This window comes from Rhagoletis pomonella, unplaced genomic scaffold, assembly GCF_013731165.1.
Source record: "Rhagoletis pomonella isolate Grant_MI unplaced genomic scaffold, Rhpom_1.0 Rhpom_scaffold_00009, whole genome shotgun sequence".
NCBI classification, from domain to species: Eukaryota; Metazoa; Arthropoda; class Insecta; order Diptera; family Tephritidae; genus Rhagoletis; species Rhagoletis pomonella.
In genome coordinates this window covers 29,553,057-29,576,272 of record NW_023458563.1, presented here as the reverse complement: position 1 = coordinate 29,576,272, position 23,216 = coordinate 29,553,057, and the positions used below count along the sequence as shown (strand labels likewise).

Here is a 23,216-nt window from a genome sequence, read left to right as displayed (position 1 = left end):
AATAAATTTTTATATTAAAGTAATTAGGTTTATTTCCTAATAAATTGTTGCTAAACTATTATTTCCTCGATCCATACAAAATATTAATTTATTAAATAGCGTCTAGCAGATGAATGCGTGTATGTACATAAGTATGTATGTATGGCATTGGTATTTTACGCCTGCGTTTACACAAATATATGAAATTATATCAAACTATAACAAATTTGGAGTATAATAAATATTTAATATTAAAAATAATGCAGCTTTCTTCCCCTATTTTTAAGATTGAGTGATTTTAAATTTTGTTCCGACAGCATGATCTCGTCGTAGAGTATCTGTACGAATCTTCACTACGTACGGATTCAATGAAGACTACGAATTTCGAATTTACGTTCGTAGCCATTCGGATTCTGTGATAGCACTTTCGTAGATTTCACGAAAATCGAAGCTACGATGGGTTCTGTGATAGCCCTGAATATCTCAGTCGTTGTCGTCAAGCTCCACTAACGGAAGCCCCAGGAAGCGTGCAGGCTCAATGGCCTGGTCCAATGGTCCACAGGGACATAGGCGTTAGTGTTGTCGCAACCCTGGCTGAAACACTTTGGTGTTCGCACCGAGACAATATTTACCAATATTTACATTACTTACACCAAAAATATCACCCTGTAAATATTTACATTATTTACAAGTAAAGAATTGTAAATAGGGTATTCACAGTTTTCTTGTAAAGTTAAAAGGTGGCATCTTTAACAAGATAACACACTCGAACTGTGAGCACATGTGTTTCAAATTGTCAATAAAACAAATATAGTCATATATATATTTATAAATCTTTTAAATTGCGCCCACCTTATGTTTTTCTGCTCCACTTTCCATTTTTTCTTAGCGCGAATAATTAGCTGATCAGAGATGCCAGTTTAACACAAAACAAAACATGAGACAAAGTCGAGTAATTTTGCCCAAAGGGGTTATCTCTAATTAGTATGGGAACAAACAACAAATAAAGTTACCACATGGTAAAATGTTTTAAAGTTACCAGGTGGCAAAATTAACACAGTAGATAATATAGAACTGTGAGCACCCTAAATATAAATATTTTACATGCACAACGCTGCTTCTCAGCCACTATACTTGGTTTTAATTCCCAGGTAAAATCACTATTAACAGGTCTATTCTGCACTGGTAATAAAAGTTTTGTAACCGGTAAATTAAGTTCCTGTCATATTGTAAACCCTTTTCGAATTCTGTGTACCCTTGTAAGCGGTAAATTTTGTTACCATCTCATAAGCTGGTAAATCTTTGGTAAAGTGCAGAATAGACCTGTAAGTAAAAATCTTGCTCTTTAACATCTGCTCTCATTGCTATGTCAAAGTAATTGTAATATTACTTTTACTTTTACTTATTCTGTAAGAATTGCTAATTCATAGACAAAACTAAATAAATTAATAAATGAAAATACCAAGAACGCATGTGCATTAGACTGACTAGAAATAAATGAAAGTGCATATTTTTTTGATGCTCTTGATTTTTTAGCTTGCATTATGGCTAAAAACTATCCCCTGAAAATTTTGTGCAAAAATATAACAGGTCTCGCGTGGACATTTTGTGTTCCGCCTCAAGTGCTTAAAATTACTCTTCCTTCAATTCGTGCGAAAATTTAAGTTTTTAAAGGCCTTACAATATATTTTCAAGGTCGCTGAACATGTTGGGGGGGACAATTTTTCGATCTGATCTCACTATGATAATTCATTACTAATGGATTCAGATCACTACGAAAATTCATTACTAATGGATTCAGTCACCCTTATTATGAGTTGCATTCAATACGGGTGGATGAAAAAAATTTGGGGGCATTTGTTTTCGGGCGAAACTCACGATAAGGGGCAATAATGTCACTACGAATGAGTGAAAAACTATCGATGATGGCGGAAAAACATCGATACTATCGATAGTGCCATCTATTATTTTCCATCTCTACTTGTAGTGGTAATAAATAGCATGCATTTACATATTTGTTTCGTCAACTTGCTACCGGTAACTACAGCAAAATTGCAGCAGTTTTGTTAGCCGGTCGTACATAATAAAGCGACAATTAATTATTTCTTAAGGTACACATCGCTGCATCTAACACATCGCATACAAGCATTTAAACATGGAACAAGTCAGACACGCGGTACTAAGAATGCGCGACTTCACAACTAATTATCGCGCGACTAATAAAAATATTTAGTTGAAGTGAGGTGACAAGTGAACAATGTTTTATGAAAACTCATTTGTGGGCACATTTCTGATATGTATATGTACTCTCAATTGTACACAGTCTGTTTCAGTACTCCAGGATTTAGTCTGAAATAGTCAGCCAGTTATTACTGAAGATATTATAAATGTGTGAGCGGAAACGACTTTTGACGAAATCCTGCACCACTAGAACAAACCAAGTATTTGATTTTTACTGAAAAAAATACAAATCTTTTTTAGTTCTGTAACCTATCAGTATTTGCATGTGTATATACATATGTATGTATATGACGGGAACTTCCGCAATTCTATACACAAGCAAAGTGCTATTAAGCCACCGCACAGAAATTAGCTCAATTATGTCTTACGCTTCCACGTTGAAAAGGAATAGCCGCAGCATAAAATATTCTTAAAGAAAACATATCTAAAATAGTTTTGGAATAAGTACTTATGTAGCTGTACATATTTAGCCCACATATTTAGCTTACATAGCTAACCCCATATTTACACCTACTAAATGTTTCTAACCATCTGGCGTTCTATTTTAACTTTGCCAATTGACCGCAAAGAACTCTGGATAGTAAATTTTTTACAACTGAGGCTATTGAAAAATTTGACAACAAGAATCAAACCTTACTGGCGAGTTTGAAGGGTTTTTTGTTCTAATATTACTTCTAAGGGTAAGCACATAGTGAAGCGGCGAGCAAAACATCGAGCAAATTGTAGATTTCCACCTCAGTATATCCAGGAAACAAACTGAGCTGTTTCTTTTCGCCAAATTTGGTACCCATAAAGGAATTAGGGGTGTAGACAACGCTTTTTCGGCAAATAGGGTGTGGTGCAGCAATTTAATGTGCTGAAAAATTTTAGGACTGAATGTATGAAATATTAAAGATTCGCTTCACATCTACAGTATTGGACATATCTATAGCACCCCCTTTGTTTGCCACTTATGTTTAATTATTTGTTTTTAAGAATTTTCAATTTAAATACAGTTCAATCTCTAACAAAACCCATATAAATCCATGTTTTTAAAACACCACAAAAAAGTGCAACAAACTTTCACTTAAATTTCAAACTATTTTCTCAGAAGCTCTAAAATTTTTTTTAAAACACAGTTTTATAGCGCATTCAATTTTAGGGGAAATGTTTAGTTATTGGCCCATCGTTTTTGGGGTGGGGGGCGGAAGGGGGGGAGGCGTGGCCCTCCAAACCCCCCTCATCCGAAAGGGGACAGTCGCCACTTTACGAAAAGCAACCGATTTGAAAAAAAATTAACTAAAAAAAAATTAAGGAAAAAAAAAATTAACTAAAAATATTGTGAAATTAAGAAAAAAGCGACAGATCGAAATGTTGTAGTAATAGTAATATGATAGTATTTTAGCGCAGAACTTCTTTTTGCGTAGGCGGCCTTCGGCCGCACTTAGGGATTATAACCCTCACTACGTAGAATTCTCTTCTGTGTTGCTAAAGAAAGGGGGCTGAACTCCTTTTGCAGAGAACACCTTTCTGCGTAGGCGGGCTTCGGCCGCACTTAGGGATTATAACCCTCACTACGTAGAATTCTCTTCTGTGTTGCCAAAGAAAGGGGGCTGAACTCCTTTTACAGAGAACAACTTTCTGCGTAGGCGGCCTTCGGCCGCACTTAGGGATTATAACCCTCAGGCAGTAGAATTCTCCTTTCTGTTTTGCGAAGAAAAGGAGCTGAACACCTTTGCAGAGAACACCTTTGTATATTTTTAATGCTTACAGGGTTATATCCTATTTTCTTTTGTCTCTCATTCTTTTGCATATTTTGGAGTTTGACAGCTGAACTACGCCATTTAATTTGCATATGCAACCAAAGGCAGACGCGTGGTTTTGAAGGTGTTTTTATTTAATAAATTGTGATTGATAGGTTAAAATTAAAGTAATAAAGAAAGTTGTAACAAGTCGAATAAAGTTTAAAGTGAAGGGGAATATAAAAATGCATTGGTGAAGTGGCTGCTTTAAGGAAAATAATAGTGATAAATGTACGCTAATTTCCGAATTTTACAAAAAAGGGCATATTTCCAACCCAATTTGTAAATAAATTAGTGACCAAAAATTACAATAGTGGATGTTAAAATAATGGGTAGACCCTTGGCTAAAAGTGTGTGCAATTTTGGATCGGGTCACCCCTTTGGACGCAATACCCCGAAATAGGTGGGCCACTTACTAAACAGTACCCAATTTTAGTCCAATAATGTGCAAGATTACCGTTAATTTTTTAGATTTTTTTTGTCTCATTTGCTTCCATATAACGACTAAACACAATTTATTTTTGTATGGCAGAAACCCGCAACATCTTCGGCGAAAGAAATTCTAAAAAATCAACGGTAATTTTTAGCCACTTGAAACTTGCTTATCCTTAGACTAAAACTGAATGGGCTATAAAACTGTTTATTCAAAAAATTATACCGCTTCTGAGAAAAAAGTTTGAAATTTGGGTGAAGATTTGTTGCATTTTTTTGCGGTCTTTTAAAAAGTTGTAAACTTGAGTTTATATGAGTGTTGTGATAGAATGAACTTTATTTTAATTGAAAATTCTTAAAAATAAATAAATAAACATGAGTGGCAAACAATATCACTTTGAAATGGGGGTGCTATTGTATTGGCCAGTACTGTATATATATAAATGTGAATATGTGAATGTCTGTTTGTTTGTTACCTTATAACTTTTGGACCGGGAAGGTTATGGGCATAGAGAAAAATCGGCAGTACTGGAAAAGGGGGCGTGGCAACTCCCATACTAACTAAAATTTTCATGTTGTATATCTCTTAAAATATTTGTGGTAGAGTATTGGAACTTGGTCACGAGATAAATGAAATTAATTCCATACTCATGGGGAAAAATGGGCGGAATTGGAAAATGGGGCGTGGCACTTCCTGTAGGCGTGAAATATTTAATCGGCTATAACTTCGGAACCATAAGTCACATGAACTTGAAATTTGGTATGCAGACATATCTATGGTAGGTGCTTTTAGTAAGGTATATATATAAATGAGTCTGTAAAAGGGCGCATGGCACATGCCAAAGGCGTGGCATTTTTTGTCAGCTATAACTTCGGAACCATAAGTCACATAAACGTGAAACTTGGTATGCACACATATCTGTGGTACATAGGTGCTTATAGTAAGGTATACATAAATGAGTTTTTAAAAGGGGACGTGGAACATTTCATAGGCGTGGAATTTTTAATAAGCCATAACTTCGGAACGATAAGTCACATGAACTTGAAATTTGGTATGCAGACACACCTATGGTAGGTGCTTATAGTAAGGTATATATACGTGAGTTTGTAAAAGGGGGCGTGGGTCATCTCATAGGGGTGGAATTGCATACATATCTATGTCACATAGGTGCTATAGTAAGGTATGTTTATATAATGAGTTTGTAAAAGGGGGCGCAGCGCATAACACAGGCGTTGAATGTTGTATCGCCATAAATTCGGAACCATTCGGTTTTACATTATCTTGATACGCGGTTTTGCATTTGGTTGATACGCGGGTTTGTACTTTAAACGACGATATACTATTTATTGGAGATATTTTAATGTAAATAAAAACACCTGCTGTGCCAAAAAGTTATTATTACATTTAATTACATAACGACCAAGCTATACAACTGTCCTTCAGTATTCCCCTATAGTAAAATTAGAGCAGAAATAAAATACAACATCTTTACATAAATTATTTTTTATATATGTATAAAGACGTGGGGTGAAACCCTCGGGTAAAAGCTAGTTATTAATAAAACATAACGTAATTGTATTTTTTTATTGTGGTATTATTATTATTATTAGTATTATTTAGTACTGATATGAATATCAGAACTAATACAATTATATGAGCATTGGCTGCTGAGGCCATCAGCTCTACGTTGCAGAAATGAGTTGTGTTTATATTTGTGTATGTGTCACGTAGTTTTAGTGGTTATATGGTTAAATCAATAGTTTTAACGAATCTAGCGATTTTTTCAATGTTTGTGGAGGTAGGAATTGAGAGTATTTCCGAAGTGTTCTGTGAGTCGAGTATTGCTTGTTTTGCTTCTTCGTATAGAGGGCAATCGTTGAGGATGTGTTGCAATGTTTGGAGTGAGTTACAGTTTTCGCAGATTGTTTGGTTTTCTCTTTTTAGGAGATATGCATGTGTTTGTGTTGTGTGCCCAAGACGGAGTCGAGAAAATATCCTGGTTTTAAAACCGTTTACGTTTTTGGGGTATTCCGGAGGAACAGATCTTTGTTGATGGCTGAGTAGTGAGGGTGTTGGTAGTTTTGGTATTCCGTTTTTGACTTTGCTTTTAGGTGTTGGTGGATGTGGTGTTTTATGTCAGTTTTTTCTATGCTTGAAGCGGTGACGATGGGAGCCTTACATGCGAATTTCGCAGCTTCATCGGCGTGGGAGTTACCTTCGATGCGTGTCCTGGAACCCAGAGTAGCTTAACGTTGTTGACGTTTTTTATTAGTATATCCCTAATGTTGTTGATGGTTTCCCAGTTCTTACAGGTGGGATTTCTCACCGCTCGTATGACGTGACAGGCTATCAGAGCATATGACCACTTTTTGCTTTTTATGAGTACATAGCGCCAACGCTTCTAGAATGGCACTTGCTTCTGCAGAGAATATTGAGGAAAGAGGGATCATTTGCTTTATGCTTAGATAAGAACCAGATTCGGTCGTAACGCTAAACGCTGTTGAGTAGTTTGTTTTGGAGCCAACTGTGTAAATGATAGTCCATCCGCTCTTTTTGAGGTCGGTTGCTTTTTGTAGAAACAGTTGTTTAAAGGTGAAGTTAGGGGTACTGTCTTTTTTATATCTATTTAACGACCAGTCGTATGACGCCTGATTAATTTTCCAAGGAGGGTTGTGATTATCGATTGCCCGGAGTTTTGGTACAATATCGTATTCGGTGTAGAGTTGCAGCACTCTTGATATTGCTGGGACCGTCCTTAGTGCTCGCTTGTTTGACACCAGTCTTTTCGCATCTTTGTCTATTATTGAGTTGGTTTGGAAGAGTATTTTTGGAATAAGTTTGGCTCGAACAGTATGTATTCGTTCTTCAAGTTTTGGTAGGCCAGACTCGATTAACAGATTTGTTACTGGGGTAGTGCGGAAGGCAAAAAGGGCAGCTCTGATAGCTTTGTGATATGTGCTCTTTATGGTGTTAATGCTGGGTTTGGAAGCTGAGCCGTAAAGAAATAAACCATAATCAATTTTGCTGATGATTATTGTTTTTATGAGGTGTATGAGGGTGTTAATGTGCACATATCCTTTGTATGAGAGATATGAAATGAGGTTGACTCTAGGCAGTAGTGCTTTTTTTAGTGTAGATAGTTGGCGATTCCAGGAGTAGTTATTGGTGAATATTAATCCCAGAATTCGGAGTTCTTCAACGTTTCGAATAGTATTGGTTGTGGTTGTTTGCGTTACATTGGTGCTTTTTGCAGATGTGTATTTTTTTTGTTTTGTCGAAGGATATCTTCGCTCCTGATGTTAATGTCCATGCATCTATTTCTTTAAGGGCGTTCTCGAGTACCTGATTGGATTCATTGTTGTTTTTGATATTACATAGGATATATAAATTATCTGCGTATATGCAGTGAGAGATGCGATCATTATTTGAGAGGATTGAATTGAGTTCGTTGAAAGCTATGGAGAATAGAAGAACTGAAAGGGGTGAGCCTTGTGGAATGCCATTGAACAAGGGGTATAGGGTAGAGCAGATGCCATTTACTCTTACACGGATTTTTCGGTGTTGGAGAAATGCTTTTATGAAACCGAAAATTTTCGGACCAACTTTCCATTGGTGTAGCGTTTTTAGGATAACGTGGGATCAAATCCTATCGAATGCTTTCTCAAAGTCAATTGATAAGATTGATGTGTGATTCCGTGTTGACAGAGCTTTTGAGACGTCATAGTCAATGTGCAGCAGAGCGTCAATGCATCCTTTACCAGGTCTAAACCCGACTTGGTTGGATGAGATGAGCTTCATCTTTTCCGCGTACCAGAGCAACCGCGTGGCTATTATTTTCTCTACAAATTTCGAAAGACACGAGATTAGCGAGATCGGACGGTACGATCCAGCCAGTTGGTTGCTTTTTTGGGGTTTTGGAATAGGGATGATAGTGGCTGCTTTCCAGTTTTGAGGGATGATACCTGTGGAAAATATGGTGTTGTAAAGTGTCAACAGTCTTGTTTTTGTGGAGAGATTTAGGTGCTTGATCATATTATATGATATACGATCGAAAACGGGTGTATTCCCTTTGGTTATTTTTAAAGTACAGAGCAGTTCGAAACAATAGACAGGTCTGTTCTGATAGAGAAAATGAAAAGGTACGGAATTGATGGTGTGGAAAATCAGTGGTTCGGAAGCTACTTGAGAGGGCATCTCAGAGCCTGCACAAATAACACTAGGCGTGCCACAGGGTGCCGTGCTTGGTACTCTTCTGTTCTTAATATACATTAATGATATTGAAATGTACAGGTTCAAGTTAATAAAGTGGTAGCCGGGTTTTAAATAAAACACCTTCTCCTTTCGCTGCACAAATTGGAATGTCTTCTTTTATTCTTTTCTTTTCACAAGATGGTGTCTTATAACTAAATCTTAAGGTCTAGTTACACTATTCGTGTACTAAAAATATGCTAAAGGGACTATTACACTATTACAATGATTTACATGATTTATTAATCTATTACTTAAGCTAGCCTATACAACGCTACTACAGCTCGGCCATCCTGATGAATAGAATCACCTGATTCTGCTCAGCATATATATACGCGAGCTTATGACGTAAAATTTTCTCTACCAAAAAAACCGTATCCTATCTTTTGGAATTCGCATTTTCGCAATTGTACCACGGTTTCAGATTTGCGACTGACCAGACACCTTTGTATGGTATTTGTGTTTGCTGGAAGCCCTCTACATCCTCCACTAGATAGCGATCGTTGTCGAGAATTTTAGATATCTTATACGGCCCTTTGAACTTAGGGATTAGTTTGCTAGACGCTCCTGTCTGCGAGCTAATATTAGAAATTACTACATAATCTCCTAACTTAAAGTTGCATGGTTTTTTACGTTTAACATCTGAGTACCCTTTATTATAAGTTTGTGCTTTACATTGTTCAACTTCTGCTTGTTTTCTAAGATCTTCTATATTTTTGTGGTTCGGAGTGTTTAATAATTCTAACACATTCTCGCTCACACTATCTATGACCTTTCCTTTCTGTCGGACCCCGAATAGCAATACACTGGGTTGCTCTTTGGTTGCCTTATGAACCGTATTATTCATAGCATGTTCTACTGACTCCAAGACATTTTCCCAGTCCACCTCTTTCTCAGCATCTAACATCTTAGCTATCATTGGACCTAAACTTTTATTCACAATTTCGGCCTGACCATTTGCTTGAGGTGAGCTTGTTGCTACTTTTATGTGTTCTATGTTATTATCTTCTAAGAAATTTTCGAACTCTCTCGACGTGAAACAAGTTCCCCGATCTGATACTATAGACCTCGGTCTGCTATACGCTCGAAAATAATCTTTTAGGGCTAAAACAGCTTCATTCGACGCTGTTGTCTTGGCCGGATACAAACGAACGAACTTCGTGAATGCATCGATTACTACCAACACGTGCTTGAACTTTGTTCCCTTGCTATGGATCGGTCCGTAATGATCAATGTGCACCATTTCGAATGGTTTATTTCCCTTTGGAATCATGTGTAACATTCCTTCTTTCTTACCGCTTTTATTTGAAAAGGCTATACACTTCAAGCAGTTTTCGATATGAACGGTTGCCTTTTTCCTAACATTCGGAAACCAATAACTTTTCCCTATAGTCTCTACAACCTTGTGTACTCCTAAGTGCCCCATTTCGTCGTGGTATTTATATAGAACATGTGGTTCCATGGACTCTGGCACATAGAAGAGTAAATCTTTATCTTTCTTTTTATACACTACCCCATTTCTCATTTCGAACTGGCTGCTCTCTTTAGACTCTAAGTCCTTTTTGATATCTTCTATGTGTTTATCTTTATTCTGACATATAATTAAATTTTCTTCAAACGTGTTGGTGTGAACCACCAAGACGTTATTTACTCTACTCAACGCGTCCACATGTTGCATCCTTTTACCCTCTCTATGTTCGAGTTCGTAATCGTAATTTTGTAACTCTAGCGCCCACCTGGCAATCCTTGGGTTCATTTCTTTTTTATTTAGTGTCAGCGTCAGCGAATTGCAGTCAGTAATAATTTTAAATTTTATGCCTTGTAGGTATACCCTGAATCTCCTCAACGCGTATACTATCGCCAGTGTTTCGAAACTGTGATACCTAGACTCTACATCCGTTGTACGTTTCGAGAAATAAAAAACTGGATGTAGCTTATTATCCTTTTTCTTCTGAAGCAGTATCGCCCCGAAGCCTAGTGAACTCGCGTCGCAGTGGAGTTCTGTCGCATCACAAGGGTCGTATATCGCTAACACTGGGGAGGCTATTAACTTGGCTTTAAGTGTATCAAACGTTTCCATCTCCAGCTGACCGAATCGAAATTATCTTCTTTTTTCAAGAGGTCGTAAAGGGGTTTGGCTATGGTCGAAAAATCTTTAATGAACCTACGAAAGTAGGAGCAGAGTCCTAAGAAACTTTGCACTTCGTGCACTTTGGTTGGTACCGTAAAATTTTCAACTGCTTTCAATCCTTTTTTGTCAGCCCGTATCCCTTCGCCCGTGATCGCGTAACCTAAATATGAAATTTCTGCCGAGAAAAACTCGCACTTATCTAATCGCAACTCTAGTTTATTCTCAACCAGACACCGAAAAACTTTTCTCAAAATGTGAATATGTTCATCTACAGTCTCTGTCGCGATCATAATATCGTCCAGGTACACAATTACTTCTCCACTGCGTATCATTTCCGAGAATATCTTATTTACAAACTTTTGAAAAATAGCCGGAGCGTTTCTTAGCCCAAATGGCATTCTTAAGAATTCAAATTGCCCTAGTGGCGTTGTAAACGAGGTATATTTTACTGACTTTTCTTCAACAAACACATGAAAAAATCCATTTTTCAGATCTAACTTCGTGAACAACTTTTTGTTTACTAACCGATCCAACAAGTCATCAATCAGTGGTATAGGGTAGTTATCCTTTGCCGTGACTTTATTAAGTTTCCTGTAATCGACGCACATTCGGAGTTCGCCCGTTTTCTTTTTCACCAAAACTATTGGAGAAACGAATTCTGAACTACTAGGGCGAATATACCTTTTTTCTAAGTAGTCATCTAATATCTTTTGTAGCTCTGCCTTTTCGGTATACGAAAGTCTTCGTGGAGCGCAACTGAAAACTTTTTCGTCTTCCAAAGCTAAACTTATTTCCTGCCTGACCCTAGGCTCTTTTGGTCTTTTTGCACACAAATATTCTTCTCGGAACAACTCTTGAAAATACTTTTTGTCTTTGTAACTTATTTTGTCGCTAATCATATACTCAGTTTCGCCCATTTCAGGAATTTCTATCGCTAATATTTCGTTGACGGCTTCGTTCACTATTTTGTATGTAGAACTACCACTAACCACTTCTTCTTTATCTGTGACACTAACCTTTGGCACAACCGCTGCTTTGTATGTTGAATTTTTACTGGCCACCTTTTCTTTGTTACAAACATTAAGATTCGTTACACTGTTTACAACATCTGTGTCTGCAGTTTCATCCATAAACTCTACATCACCGATTTTAAGCTTGGCTTCGCTTGCCTGAATAAAATTTCTGCCTAAAATAACTGAATAACTAATCGATTCGTCAGGAACTACTATAAGTTCAATCAACACGTTTTTATTGAGCACTTTGACATAACAAAATATTTTTCCAAAAATTGATAGTTTTGACTTATTGAGACCATAGTATGAGTTTCTTTCATCTTGTAACTGCACTCTTCCCGGTACAAGGCTCTTCTTTACAAGACTTATTGGGCTCCCCGAATCGACTAGGCATTCTATAACCATATCAACATTAAGATTATCTACGATACTAATACTAAAATAACTTACAAAATTGCTACTGGATGTCGACTTCTTGTAGTTTTTGCAGCTCGCCGCAAAATGTCCGCGTTCGCCACACGCAAAGCACGTCCCGTATTCGCGCTTAGGCTTGCTGCACTCTTTTGCGATGTGGCCGGAGCAATTGCAGTTGTAGCACCTTAGCCGCTCTTCACCACTTTGTAAATTCGTTTTTGGTGCGGCTCGTCGCGGCAACTCGACAGTCCGAAATGCTCTAGTCACCTCACCAGCACTTTTAAAATTCTGAAGCTTGGCTTGTATCTGCAATTGTTTATTAGGAATGCCGTCTACGAGGTATTCAACAAATTCTTCGTCGCATAGGTTGAGGCCAGCGCTTAACAGCCGCTTCTCGTTAGCGTAGCTACTGAACTCTTCACCAAACTTCCAAATTCGCCTTTCAAATTTTCTACGTACATTGAGCAAGTTGTCTTTCTTTGCGAATATTGCCTCCATTTCTGCGAGGATTTCGCCAACAGTGCGCATAAACATCTTGTTGGAGTTGTACCACATCAGGGCTTCGCCTTTCATTTTGAGCCGTACGACTAAACTTAACGCCTCATCGCTGACTTGTAAAACTCGCTGAAAATGGAGCAACTGAGACCGCCACATGTCAAAATCCTCGCTTCCGTCATAGTCGGCCATAAGCTCTTTCATAGTCTCCAACCCAGGTTTAGCGTTGTCTGTTGCGACCGTCAATTTCGCTCCGCCTTGTTGTAGCTCTAATTTTAGTTTAAGCAACTCTATCTCCTTTTCTAATAGACTTACTTTCGTACCATCGAATTCACGGGTGTTACTTGGGCCGCACCCTAGCTCACTTGTCACGCTAACAATTTCTTGCGAAAATTCGCGCCGCTCTACGCCACTGCCTCTATTCGCACCGTCGTTGCTATACGCACCGTCGTTGTTATGCGCACCATCGTTGTTAGACGCACCATCGTTGTTAGACGCACCATCGTTGTTAGACGCACCATCGCTGTTAGACGCACCATCGTTATTCGCGCCGTTGCTATCATTTGTAAAATCGCCATCATCGTCGTTATTCGCTCCATCGTTGCCACGCTCACCATCGCCGTTATTCGCACCTTTGTCATTGGTTGATCCCTCGCCGTTATTCGCGTCGTTGCCGTTGTTTGGTCCATCGCCGCTATTCGCACCATTGCCAGCACCTTCGCCGTTATTTTTTTCTTTGGCTGTACCATTGCCTCCATCGATATTTGGTGGCACCGTAGCTTTCGCGCCGCGTTTTTCTGGCACACTATCACCTCCAGGCACGTCAATGGCTCCTGGACACAAGCCCCGTGCTTCTGCCGACAGCTCGCTAAGTCGTGCAGCCAGCGACGCTTTTGCTCCACTAGCGTTGAGCCCCACTGCCGTGCACCACGCTTTTAATTGAAGTAGCGAGTACTTCTCCGCGTTAATTGTTTCCCGATTCATATTGAAATTTTAAAAGCTTTACGTTGGAAGGGTTCTGTGACCACTTCTGATGAAATGTACAGGTTCAAGTTAATAAAGTGGTAGCCGGGTTTTAAATAAAACACCTTCTCCTTTCGCTGCACAAATTGGAATGTCTTCTTTTATTCTTTTCTTTTCACAAGATGGTGTCTTATAACTAAATCTTAAGGTCTAGTTACACTATTCGTGTACTAAAAATATGCTAAAGGGACTATTACACTATTACAATGATTTACATGATTTATTAATCTATTACTTAAGCTAGCCTATACAACGCTACTACAATATGGAAAATATACTACAAGGAGTTAAAATCTGTCAGTTTGCAGATGACACACTATTATATACGTCTGGAAAATCAAGTCAGGAGTGTATAGCTAGATTGAATTATAATTTGAAATTTGTCTATAACTACGTTAATATGAACAAGCTAAAACTCAACGTAAAAAAAACGAAAGCAATTGTGATCAATGGCGAATCTGAAGATAATATTATAGTTAACGATGCAATAATAGATAAAGTTGATGAAATAAAATCTCTCGGCATTGTCATTGACAAAAAGCTAAATTTTGATAAACACATAGATTACATCTGCAGGAAAATCTCAAAAAAAATTGGATTTTTTCGCCACACTTTGATTACTGTTCAACCATTTTATTCCTGGGATCAACACAGATGAAAAACAGGCTGCAAAAACTACAAAACAAAGGGATGCGGTGTATACTACTATGTAGCAGGCTGACGCCAATCACCTATATGCTAGACACACTGCAATGGTTAAATATTAATCAAAGAACCACTATGAACGTACTCCTTTTTGTGTTTAAAATGAAATATCATCTATTACCAAAGTACTTAACGAGTCAAATAACATATGTGGGAGATGCGCAACCCTACAGCTTAAGAAACAAGAATGATTTTAGAATCAAATTTGATAAATCCAATAAGGCACAAAATGTTTTAATGTATAAAGGTCTAAAACTATTCAATGAATTGCCAAGCAATATAAAAAACGAAAGAAATATTAATGTATTTAAAAGACTGATAATATATCATATTAGAGAACATTATAGCTCACAATAAGTCAATTAACTATTCTTAAGATACATTTTGTATTTCTAAACTGTACCTGAAAGTTTTAAATAGCTACGGCTAAATAAAGAATCTACTACTACTACTACTAATTGTTATGTCGGCTTCCATTTCCCTTGCACTTTTCGAGGTAACTTGATTGGGAGTTTGTTGCAGCGACTTTGCTTGTCTGAACTGGTCGGGAAAGTTTTCGTCTAATGAGTGCTCTGACAAGTTTTGGGCAAAATGGTGGGCTATTAACTTGGGGTGAGTAATTATATGTTGTGGATTTGAAGTGCTATAATTGAGTGTTGCGTGTTCTGATTTGTTAGTCTTTTGACTTTACTCCATAATTCCTGTGCTGATGTGTTGACGTTTATTGTTTTTGCGAAGTCTTGAAAGCTGGATTTCTTTTGTTGCTTCATTTCTCTGCGAAAAATTGCATTTCTTCTTTTGTATTCTAAGAGATTTAGTTGTGTTGGGTGTCTACGGAAAGTGTGCCATGCTGCCATCTTTCCACTTCGTAAAAAAGCCAGCCATGAGTTCCACCAAGGTACGCGTTTTCTGCCTCTATTTGAAGATTGAGGGTCGTATAGGTTAGCTGCTGTACGTATTGCGTTGGTCATATTATTTGCAGTGTTGCCAGAACTTTTTGGGCCGACCGGCTAGATGGGCAAAAAAAAGCGGCTAAAAACGGCTAAAATGTTTTAGTGAAAATTCACATGCTTTATTTAAATAAATCGCAAGAAACGAAAGACTAGTTAACACCATTAATTTATATAGAGTGTATATTCCTCATCAGTGTATTCCATCATCAAATGAATCACTGTTATATACAATACCTGAATTCATTAATTTTAAGAGATCGTCATCTACAGTAAAATTATGGTAGCATTTTTCTTCACGTTTTAAACCGTATCTTATATATAAAAGAGCGTTTAATGTTTTAACGCACATTGGATTTCTTTGCTTAGTTTTTATTATATTCATTGAACTAAATATTCGCTCTACCTCTGCATTACTTATAGGCAAAACAAGAAAACTAAAATCTAGGTTGGAAAGGTCAGCAAAAGGGTTTTCTCCTAGGGCATTTCGAAATTGATAAACTTCGGCCCAAAATTTTACAGTTGAGTCTAAATTACGCCAGGTATGTAACGTTAACCGTTGCCATTGCATCTCTATGGATGTTATTTCGTCGGCATTATATTTGTGTTTTTGTTGCTGTAGTTGAACAAATACTTTTGGTTTAATTACTCTTAATGCATTTCCAACCGAAAAAAGGCAATTTTTTTTAGTGTGGCAATATTTGGAGGGAGGCGTTGGCGTAATTCCTTTATTAAAGTGATAATAAAATAGCGACCATTTTCTCGAATTATTTTCTCGGCTTCGTGGTCAAAAGCGTTTGTGCTTACTTTTGTTTTTAAATACTCTTCAAAACTGTGATAAAACTGAGGAAATGGATCAAGGTGTGGTTCCAACGGGGAGCATATAGGATCAAATGTGTCCGCGCTAATAACCACTAGGAAGTTAGATGCGAAAGTAAACCATTGAGTTCATTAAAAATCTTCATTGGGTCTGCATTATTGCTTTCGAACAACTTGTTTACTTTTTGCACCTGAAAATTAGGCAAATAGTAAAATCGGCTAAAAACGGCTAACTTTTTTTTACAAACCGGCTAACAAATCGGCTGCCGGCTAGATCGAATTTTCTCCGGCTAGTTGCTATCAAAACCGGCTAAATCTAGCCGGAAAACGGCTAAAATGGCAACGCTGATTATTTGCTTCCTTGTTTGGGTTATCGCTGTATGGCCTTCCACAGTTTGGTTGAATTTTTCCCATTCTGCAAAATCGCATAAAAACTTTTTTGTTGTGTAGTGGGTGTTGTAAGTTTGTGATAGAGTGATTGTGGATATCACAGGGAAGTGATCGCTGTGATAAAGGTCTTCTAAAACGTTCCATGTGATAAATGGAAGGAAGTTTGGTGTGGAGCATGTGATGTCTATGTGTGTTAAAGTACCATGTGTTGATAAATGTGTGGGTCTACCGTCATTTAAAATGCATAGTTCCGCTTCATTTATAAAGTTTTCAAGAATTTGTCCTCGAGAGTTGGGCGATGGAGAGCCCCATAAAGGGTTCCAGCTGTTAAAGTCACCTAGCAGTACAACTGGTGTTTGAATGGACGCAAGTAGATTGGTTAGATGTTGGCAGGGAATTTGTTGATTAGGTGGTATGTAACAACTTATTATTGTAAATTTTGGGTTTAAGTTGATTTCGACCGCGATTATTTGCAGATGTGTGTTTATTGGTACTATTTTGTGTGGAATATTTGTTTCTATTAGTACACCAACACCTTGTTTGGATGTCGTGTTTTGTGGGGTGTTATGGAAGTAGCTGAGATAGTTTTTGGGTACAATTGGAGAAAAATTTGCGGGGCAATGAGTTTCTTGCAAAGACAGGAAAGTGGGAGTTTGTTCTTTTATTAGCATGTTAAGTTCATTATAGTTGTTTAGGAAGCCCTTAATGTTCCACTGTATTATTTTAAAAATCATTTGTGAATGTATGTGTAATATTAGAGTAAGTATGTATGTTTGATTTGATAATTTGCTTGTTTTTGTTTTTGTTTTTTTTTTATAGTTTAGGCTGTTCTTCGGAATCAAAGACTGACATGAAATAGCTGCTTTCGTTTAATAATTGTTGTGTTATTTGGCTGAGTGGAGATGAAGTGGTGTTGGTTTGCGAAGTGATTTGCGTTTGGCTAGAGTGGGTATGTGAGTCTTCGTGAGAAGGATTAGTTGTTGGTAGATTTTTCTTGTTTGAGTTTACATTTTCGTTTGTAAATTGAGTAATTTGGGTGGATGTCTTATTGGTAGTAGAGTCGTTGTCGGTTATGAGTTTGTTAATATGCGTTTGAGTTTTTGCTATTTTAGTTATATTAGCTTTTGTTGGCGAAGCTGGGCGTTTGTATGTTGCGGATGTAGATGTAGATGTATTTGGCGTTGTTTTTGTGCTTGGTTTGTTCAAGGTTGGGTTGGTGATGTTGGCGTATGAAATTTGTGGTTTTTTGTGTATGAGTGTGTTTTTCATTATATTTGCGACGCGCTTCCCCCATAGAGCATTTTTCTATCGTTTTAATTTTTAAAATGTCTTTTGTTTGCTTGTACCTGGGAAAGTCTTTATCAGAGGAGGAATGATTTTCACCACAGTTTGCACATTGTTTGCGTGTGCATTCAACTGGAAAATGGGGCGTCAAATTGCATCCTTAACAGGTGCTTGGATTAGAGCATCTGGTTTTGGTATGACCTAGGAGTTGGCAATTTCTGCAACGCATGGGGTTAGTGTAGTAGGGATACACTTTTACTTTGTACCAAGCCACATCTAGTGATTTTGGAAGGTGATACAGGTCAAAGTTTACAACGATTTTTCCGGTGGGGGTTGTTTTTCCGTCGAGTGTGCGGGTGAATTTGAAAATACTGGTCACTCCCTGACTTTATAGCTCTTGGACAATTTCATCTTCTTTTACGAAGTTGAGACATGGGGCGTATATTATACCTTTCACCGTGTTGAGGTTGTCTTGCAGCTTGACTGTGATAGGGTAAATGTTTAGAAGAGATTTGGTTTTTAAAAATTTTTCAGCTACTTTAGAATTGCGTGCAAAAACCAGTAGTGAACCGTCTTTAAGCTGTTTAATGCTGTCTATTTGGGTAGATATCGCATCAATACCTTTTTTTATTACAAACGGGGAAAGTTTAATTAATTGTCCATTAGTTGAAGATATTGTTAGGTATTTTGGTTGGCTGGGTGTTGTTTGTTTTTGTTGAAGTGTAGGGAATGTGTGTGTGTCGTATGTGTCCATTTCCCTTAGTATTAAAAAACGGTTTGTTGTTTTGTCCGGCGGATCACGTGTTGGTGGTATTTTTGGGTAGGCACAAACGGTATTTTGATCGAACACTGAACTTGTTTATAAGTTATTGCTACGAAAGTGTAACAAGGAATATATTAAGCACTGTGTTGAGAAGCACTATGGTTTTTAGCTTATTTTGTTTATTGAATTGGCACTGACGATAGCACTACTCTACACGTCCGAGCACGTTAATAGCTAGTCGATGACCTTTATTGTGGTAATACTAATTAATGCTATTGTTTACAAGTCGAAGTAATCTAAAGAATATGTGTTATGAAATAATTTAGTTAAATGTAAACCATATTAAACGTAAAAACACATATATTTAGATTTATTAATTTATATGGTGAAACATGTTTATAAATTGATATGACTTCTATTATAAATTATAGCAGGGACCGAAAATAATAGTTATTTTCAAAATTTCAATTCAAAAAGTCCGTCGGAAAGAATTGGTCTTTTTAACATTTGTATATAGCAATGTGATGCTTGTTAGACAAGGAATGTTAATCCTATATGATTTATTTATTTTTTTTTACTTTTTTCAAAAAAGTCAGCAATAATTACCGTTATTTTTTGACTGATAGTTTTTCAGTCAAAAATAAAAGTTAAAACTTGACTTTTATTTTTTCAGTCAAATATAAAACTTAAAATCTGACTATTTTTTTTTGGTCAAAAATAAAAGTTAAAAATTGACTTTTATTTTTTCGGTCAAATATAAAAGTTAAAACTTGACTTTTATTTTTTCGGTCAATTATAAAAGTTAAATCTGACTTTTATTGTTTCAGTCAACATAGCAGTTAACATATTCACAATACAATAGTGGTATTCACCAACTTGAGCAAGTAGCCTGGCACTCTAGCAAAAGAGCAGATGAGCAGTCGTTGCTTGACTGTTGACAACTGGCATTGCTTGAGCTAATCTGCTCACTTGCTCACTTTGGTGAATACCACTAATATGTTTTAATAAAAAATGCACATCCTTTCAACTGCAATTTTCTATCTTCTCCAAATATATTGAGTTTCTTTAATTCAAGCTTTAAATTATTCACCTCTTTACAGGAATGATACGGAATTCAATTTAACAATTAATATCGCTGCCAAGTTCTGCTCCGACAAATTGTATCGCAAATCGCTAAGAATATGCTTAGTGCTGAGAGCGCGTGTTCTACACTGACTTGTGTCGCTGGCACTTGATGTATAATACATACGAGATCTCTTAGTCGGGGATATATACATTTTTACTCTCCCAGTAACCCCTAAGTTCCGTATCAACATCAATGCGCTTCTCCTTATAGGTGCCTATTTCCATAAACGCTTTTCGAACGTAATCTTCGGAAAAACTCAAAGTCAAGTTTACACTTTTATATTTGACTGAAAAAAAAAAATTTTACTTTTATTTTTGACCGAAAAAAACAAAAGTCATATTTTAACTTTTATATTTGACCGAAAAAATAAAAGTCAAGTGTAAACTTTTATTTTTGACCGAAAAAATATAAGTCATATTTTAACTTTTATTTTTGACCGAAAAAATATAAGTCAATTGGTAGCTTTTATTTATGACTGAAAATATAGCGGTGAAAAAATAACGATTATTTTTTCACTTTTTTGATAAAGAACATAACCGTTACGGTCCCTGAATTATAGTCATATACAATAATATACATATATGATATCGTCGCTCCCAACGAAGAGTAGCACATCTCAAATTACCGTGGAAGACTAGCACGTTTCACTATTCGCGTCGAAGACTAGCAAATTTCATTATTCGCGTCGAAAAGTAGCACATTTCAGATTTTCGCGTGGAAGAGTAGCACATTTCATTATTGGCGTCGAAAAGTAGCACATTTCAGATTTTTGCGTGGAAGACTAGCACATTTCACTATTCGCGTGGAAAAGTAGCACATTTCAGAATTTTGCGTGGAAGAGTAGCACATTTCACTATTTGCGTGGAAGACTAGCACATTTCAGATTTTTGCGTGGAAGAGTAGCACATTTCATATTCTCGCGTAGAAGAGTGCGAATTCATATAAAGTGGTACTAGCAGCCGTACAAAAACCAAACATACATGTATGTTATAATTATTTCTCCTCGACTAAGCTGAGAGTTTAATGTTGTGTATGGAGCTTTTCGGTATTTTATTACAAATAGAATAAACGTTTATTTTCCTCCTACTTGTTTTGACGCATATTCGCGTCTTCCTCAGGGAATCTATTTATAAATACGAGAAACATATATGCACATAGGTTGGTCCAAAAATGCAAGTGAAATAGTAAAGTTGGAATTTTTATGCTCTCACCCCTAGGATTGTTCTATACCGAAAAAAATATACCCCTATTTGTTTATTTTGAAAACAAAAAATATTTAGAGGTCGCTCAAAGCGCCCAAAGTTGTCCATGTATTTGATCGCTTTGAGCGACCTCTAAATATTTGTTGATTTTAAAATAAAAAAATAGGGGTACACTTTTTTCTATATAGAACAATCCTAGGGGGTTAGAGCATTACAATTCCGACTTTACTATTTTGGACCACACTAATGTACATGCAGTCATATCAAGAGCACCTCATTTCAAAGTAATATTGTTTTCCACTTATGTTCATTTATTTATTTTTAAGAATTTTCATTAAAATAAAGTTCATTCTCTGAAGAAGTCCATATAAATCCAAATTTAAAACTTTGTAGAAAACTAAAAAATCTAAAAATGTTCATCCAATTGTCAAAATTATTTTTTTAGAATTTTTTGAGTGACAATGTGCAAGTTTCAAGTGGCTAAAAATTTCCGTTGTTGCGGTTTTTTTCCATTTAAAAATAACTTTATCCTCATAAAGGACTTCCCCACAGTTTTTTTTTACTGGATATACTGAGATTTCCACGATGCAGCGAACAAAGGTGGCGCCGTCAGACATACCGCTGGTTTGGTATTCTCGATTTTGACAATTCTGGTATACAAGTAAATGACGCCCCAGAAACTTTAAATGTACTGAAATTCACTAATATTTGCACAAAAATCACAATATTTTCTCATTTTTCTAATTGATTCTTGTTGTAAGTTATATATTTTTAAAACACGTTTACTGTCGAAAATTGAATATTAAGAAAATTTGCTCTTCTCTCATTTTCCCTTAACATCCAATTCGGCTTTGTTTACTTGTGGTACACAAATGTCATCGCCGCCAAGACGGCGCAATCTTGTATTCTATCATTCTTGGTCGATTTCAAACGCGTTTGTACCTATGAGAGTGCTCATAGTAAAGAGTAAAGCGTAGATAGAGCAAAAGAGCATAGCGTCGATTTCAACAAATTTTGTTTTCGATGCTCTTTTTACGCTTTGCTCGCCGCTTCACTATGTGCTTACCTTAAGGCTTCTAATAAATGCAGCTTTCAGTTCTAGAAGAATTAAAATCAGCAAAGGCAAATATTTTTTTGTATAAATGCTGCATTTTAATTGCTCAACTTTTCTGCATGAGAGAAGTTGTAAGAATATTTCCAGCGGTAAAAAGTTACGAACTGCCACATCAGAAATGTAAAATTTTCTGACCATAATAAAAAGTTTTTTTTTTACCATCGAACTTGGCTACTTACTGGCACAGGCTCTTTATCAACTTCGTAGGCTACACAATTAAAATTTTTTTTTCGTTTTTGGTTTTTAGTACATAAGTGATTAATTATGCTTGAAATTTATTGACAATAGGTTTGTTCCACACGCGTTCCGGGCTTTTTGGTAATTAGAGAGTAAAAATAAGTTATCTCACACAACTGTCAAAAGTGTGTCAAAGCGTGCCAAAGTGTCCAGAGCGTGAGGAACGTAAAAAAACAACAATTCGTGCCCGGAATCAAGAAATCAGCTGTTTCACTTGTTTTTGTTTTGCGATTTGACAAGTGCGGAAAATAGTTCAAGCTTATTCAATTGAAATTTCAATTTAGCTTAAACACTACTTTTTAATTTTACATCCTTTATTTAATTTTCAAAATGTGGCAAATACATTAAACATTTGTTCAGCTTTCATTTGCAAGAATTCGAAAGAATAACAATTATTTAATGTGGATTTATCTTATATCGCTAATAAAATTAGCAAATACCTACATTTTCTGAAACTTTAGTGGTATTTTCCAGTTTTGTATTTTACAAAATTTGCTTTTGGATGTAAACGAACAACAGCTGTTATGGCAATTTGCCTTTTTGCACATTTGTGGCCGGAAGAAAGCACGGGCCATTTCGGGCTGGAAGAAGTAGACATTTACGATCCAAAAGTGGAATGTGTTCGCTCTCTATCATCTTTTTTTTGCGTGAGGAACGCTTTCTGAGCTATTTTGGGCACCCGCGGGCTCTTGTGGAACAAACCTAATATTATGCTCACATATTTCTGATTTTTGCAAAACCAATCTGGCAGTTGTTTGATAAAATGGCGTGTGTTTACAAATGGGGTTACAAAAGCAGTTTTGAGCAGAACATATGCTGTCCATGCAATGATGTGTCCATTTAAACATATTTCATATAGTTGAAGCTA

At 36.6% G+C, this 23,216-nt stretch overlaps 4 protein-coding genes across 14 annotated transcripts in view; 2 read left to right on the top strand and 2 right to left on the bottom strand.

Annotated features, from left to right (window-relative positions):
* The window catches only part of LOC118745701 (phosphatidylinositol 5-phosphate 4-kinase type-2 alpha), a 110,904-nt gene that overhangs the window by 23,905 nt on the left and 63,783 nt on the right, over positions 1–23,216 (top strand). Inside the window, exon 1 of one of the 4 annotated variants that reach the window (XM_036479300.1) lies at positions 2,014–2,420. The exons of 1 other annotated variant lie outside the window; for it this stretch is intronic. The gene's annotated coding sequence lies outside the window, so the exon portion shown is untranslated. Of the gene's footprint in view, positions 1–2,013; positions 2,421–23,216 lie in introns of those variants that run through there. 2 more of the 4 variants (XM_036479304.1, XM_036479303.1) reach the window with 2 other exon arrangements.
* Positions 1–23,216, top strand: part of LOC118745702 (guanylate kinase-like) — a 61,509-nt gene that overhangs the window by 23,911 nt on the left and 14,382 nt on the right. For 2 of the 8 annotated variants that reach the window (XM_036479312.1, XM_036479306.1), the window contains exon 1: positions 2,353–2,420. The exons of 3 other annotated variants lie outside the window; for them this stretch is intronic. The gene's annotated coding sequence lies outside the window, so the exon portion shown is untranslated. Of the gene's footprint in view, positions 1–1,965; positions 2,091–2,352; positions 2,421–23,216 lie in introns of those variants that run through there. 3 more of the 8 variants (XM_036479313.1, XM_036479309.1, XM_036479307.1) reach the window with 3 other exon arrangements.
* On the bottom strand, positions 11,219–13,719 carry LOC118745479. Its single transcript, XM_036478927.1, has 2 exons — positions 12,277–13,719; positions 11,219–12,221 (listed from the first exon to the last, which is right to left on the bottom strand). The coding sequence occupies exons 1-2, from the start codon at positions 13,717–13,719 to the stop codon at positions 12,213–12,215; spliced, it is 1,452 nt and encodes a 483-aa protein (XP_036334820.1). The 3' UTR covers positions 11,219–12,212.
* Positions 17,436–17,891, bottom strand: LOC118745478 (cell wall protein DAN4-like). Its single transcript, XM_036478926.1, has one exon. It carries the CDS (start codon positions 17,889–17,891, stop codon positions 17,436–17,438), a length of 456 nt encoding a protein of 151 aa, XP_036334819.1.

Bases quoted from the DNA above. Each gene is read 5' to 3' on its own strand.
- LOC118745479 (XM_036478927.1), bottom strand. From the start codon at position 13,719: ATGAATCGGGAAACAATTAACGCGGAGAAGTACTCGCTACTTCAATTA.
- LOC118745478 (XM_036478926.1), bottom strand. From the start codon at position 17,891: ATGAAAAACACACTCATACACAAAAAACCACAAATTTCATACGCCAAC.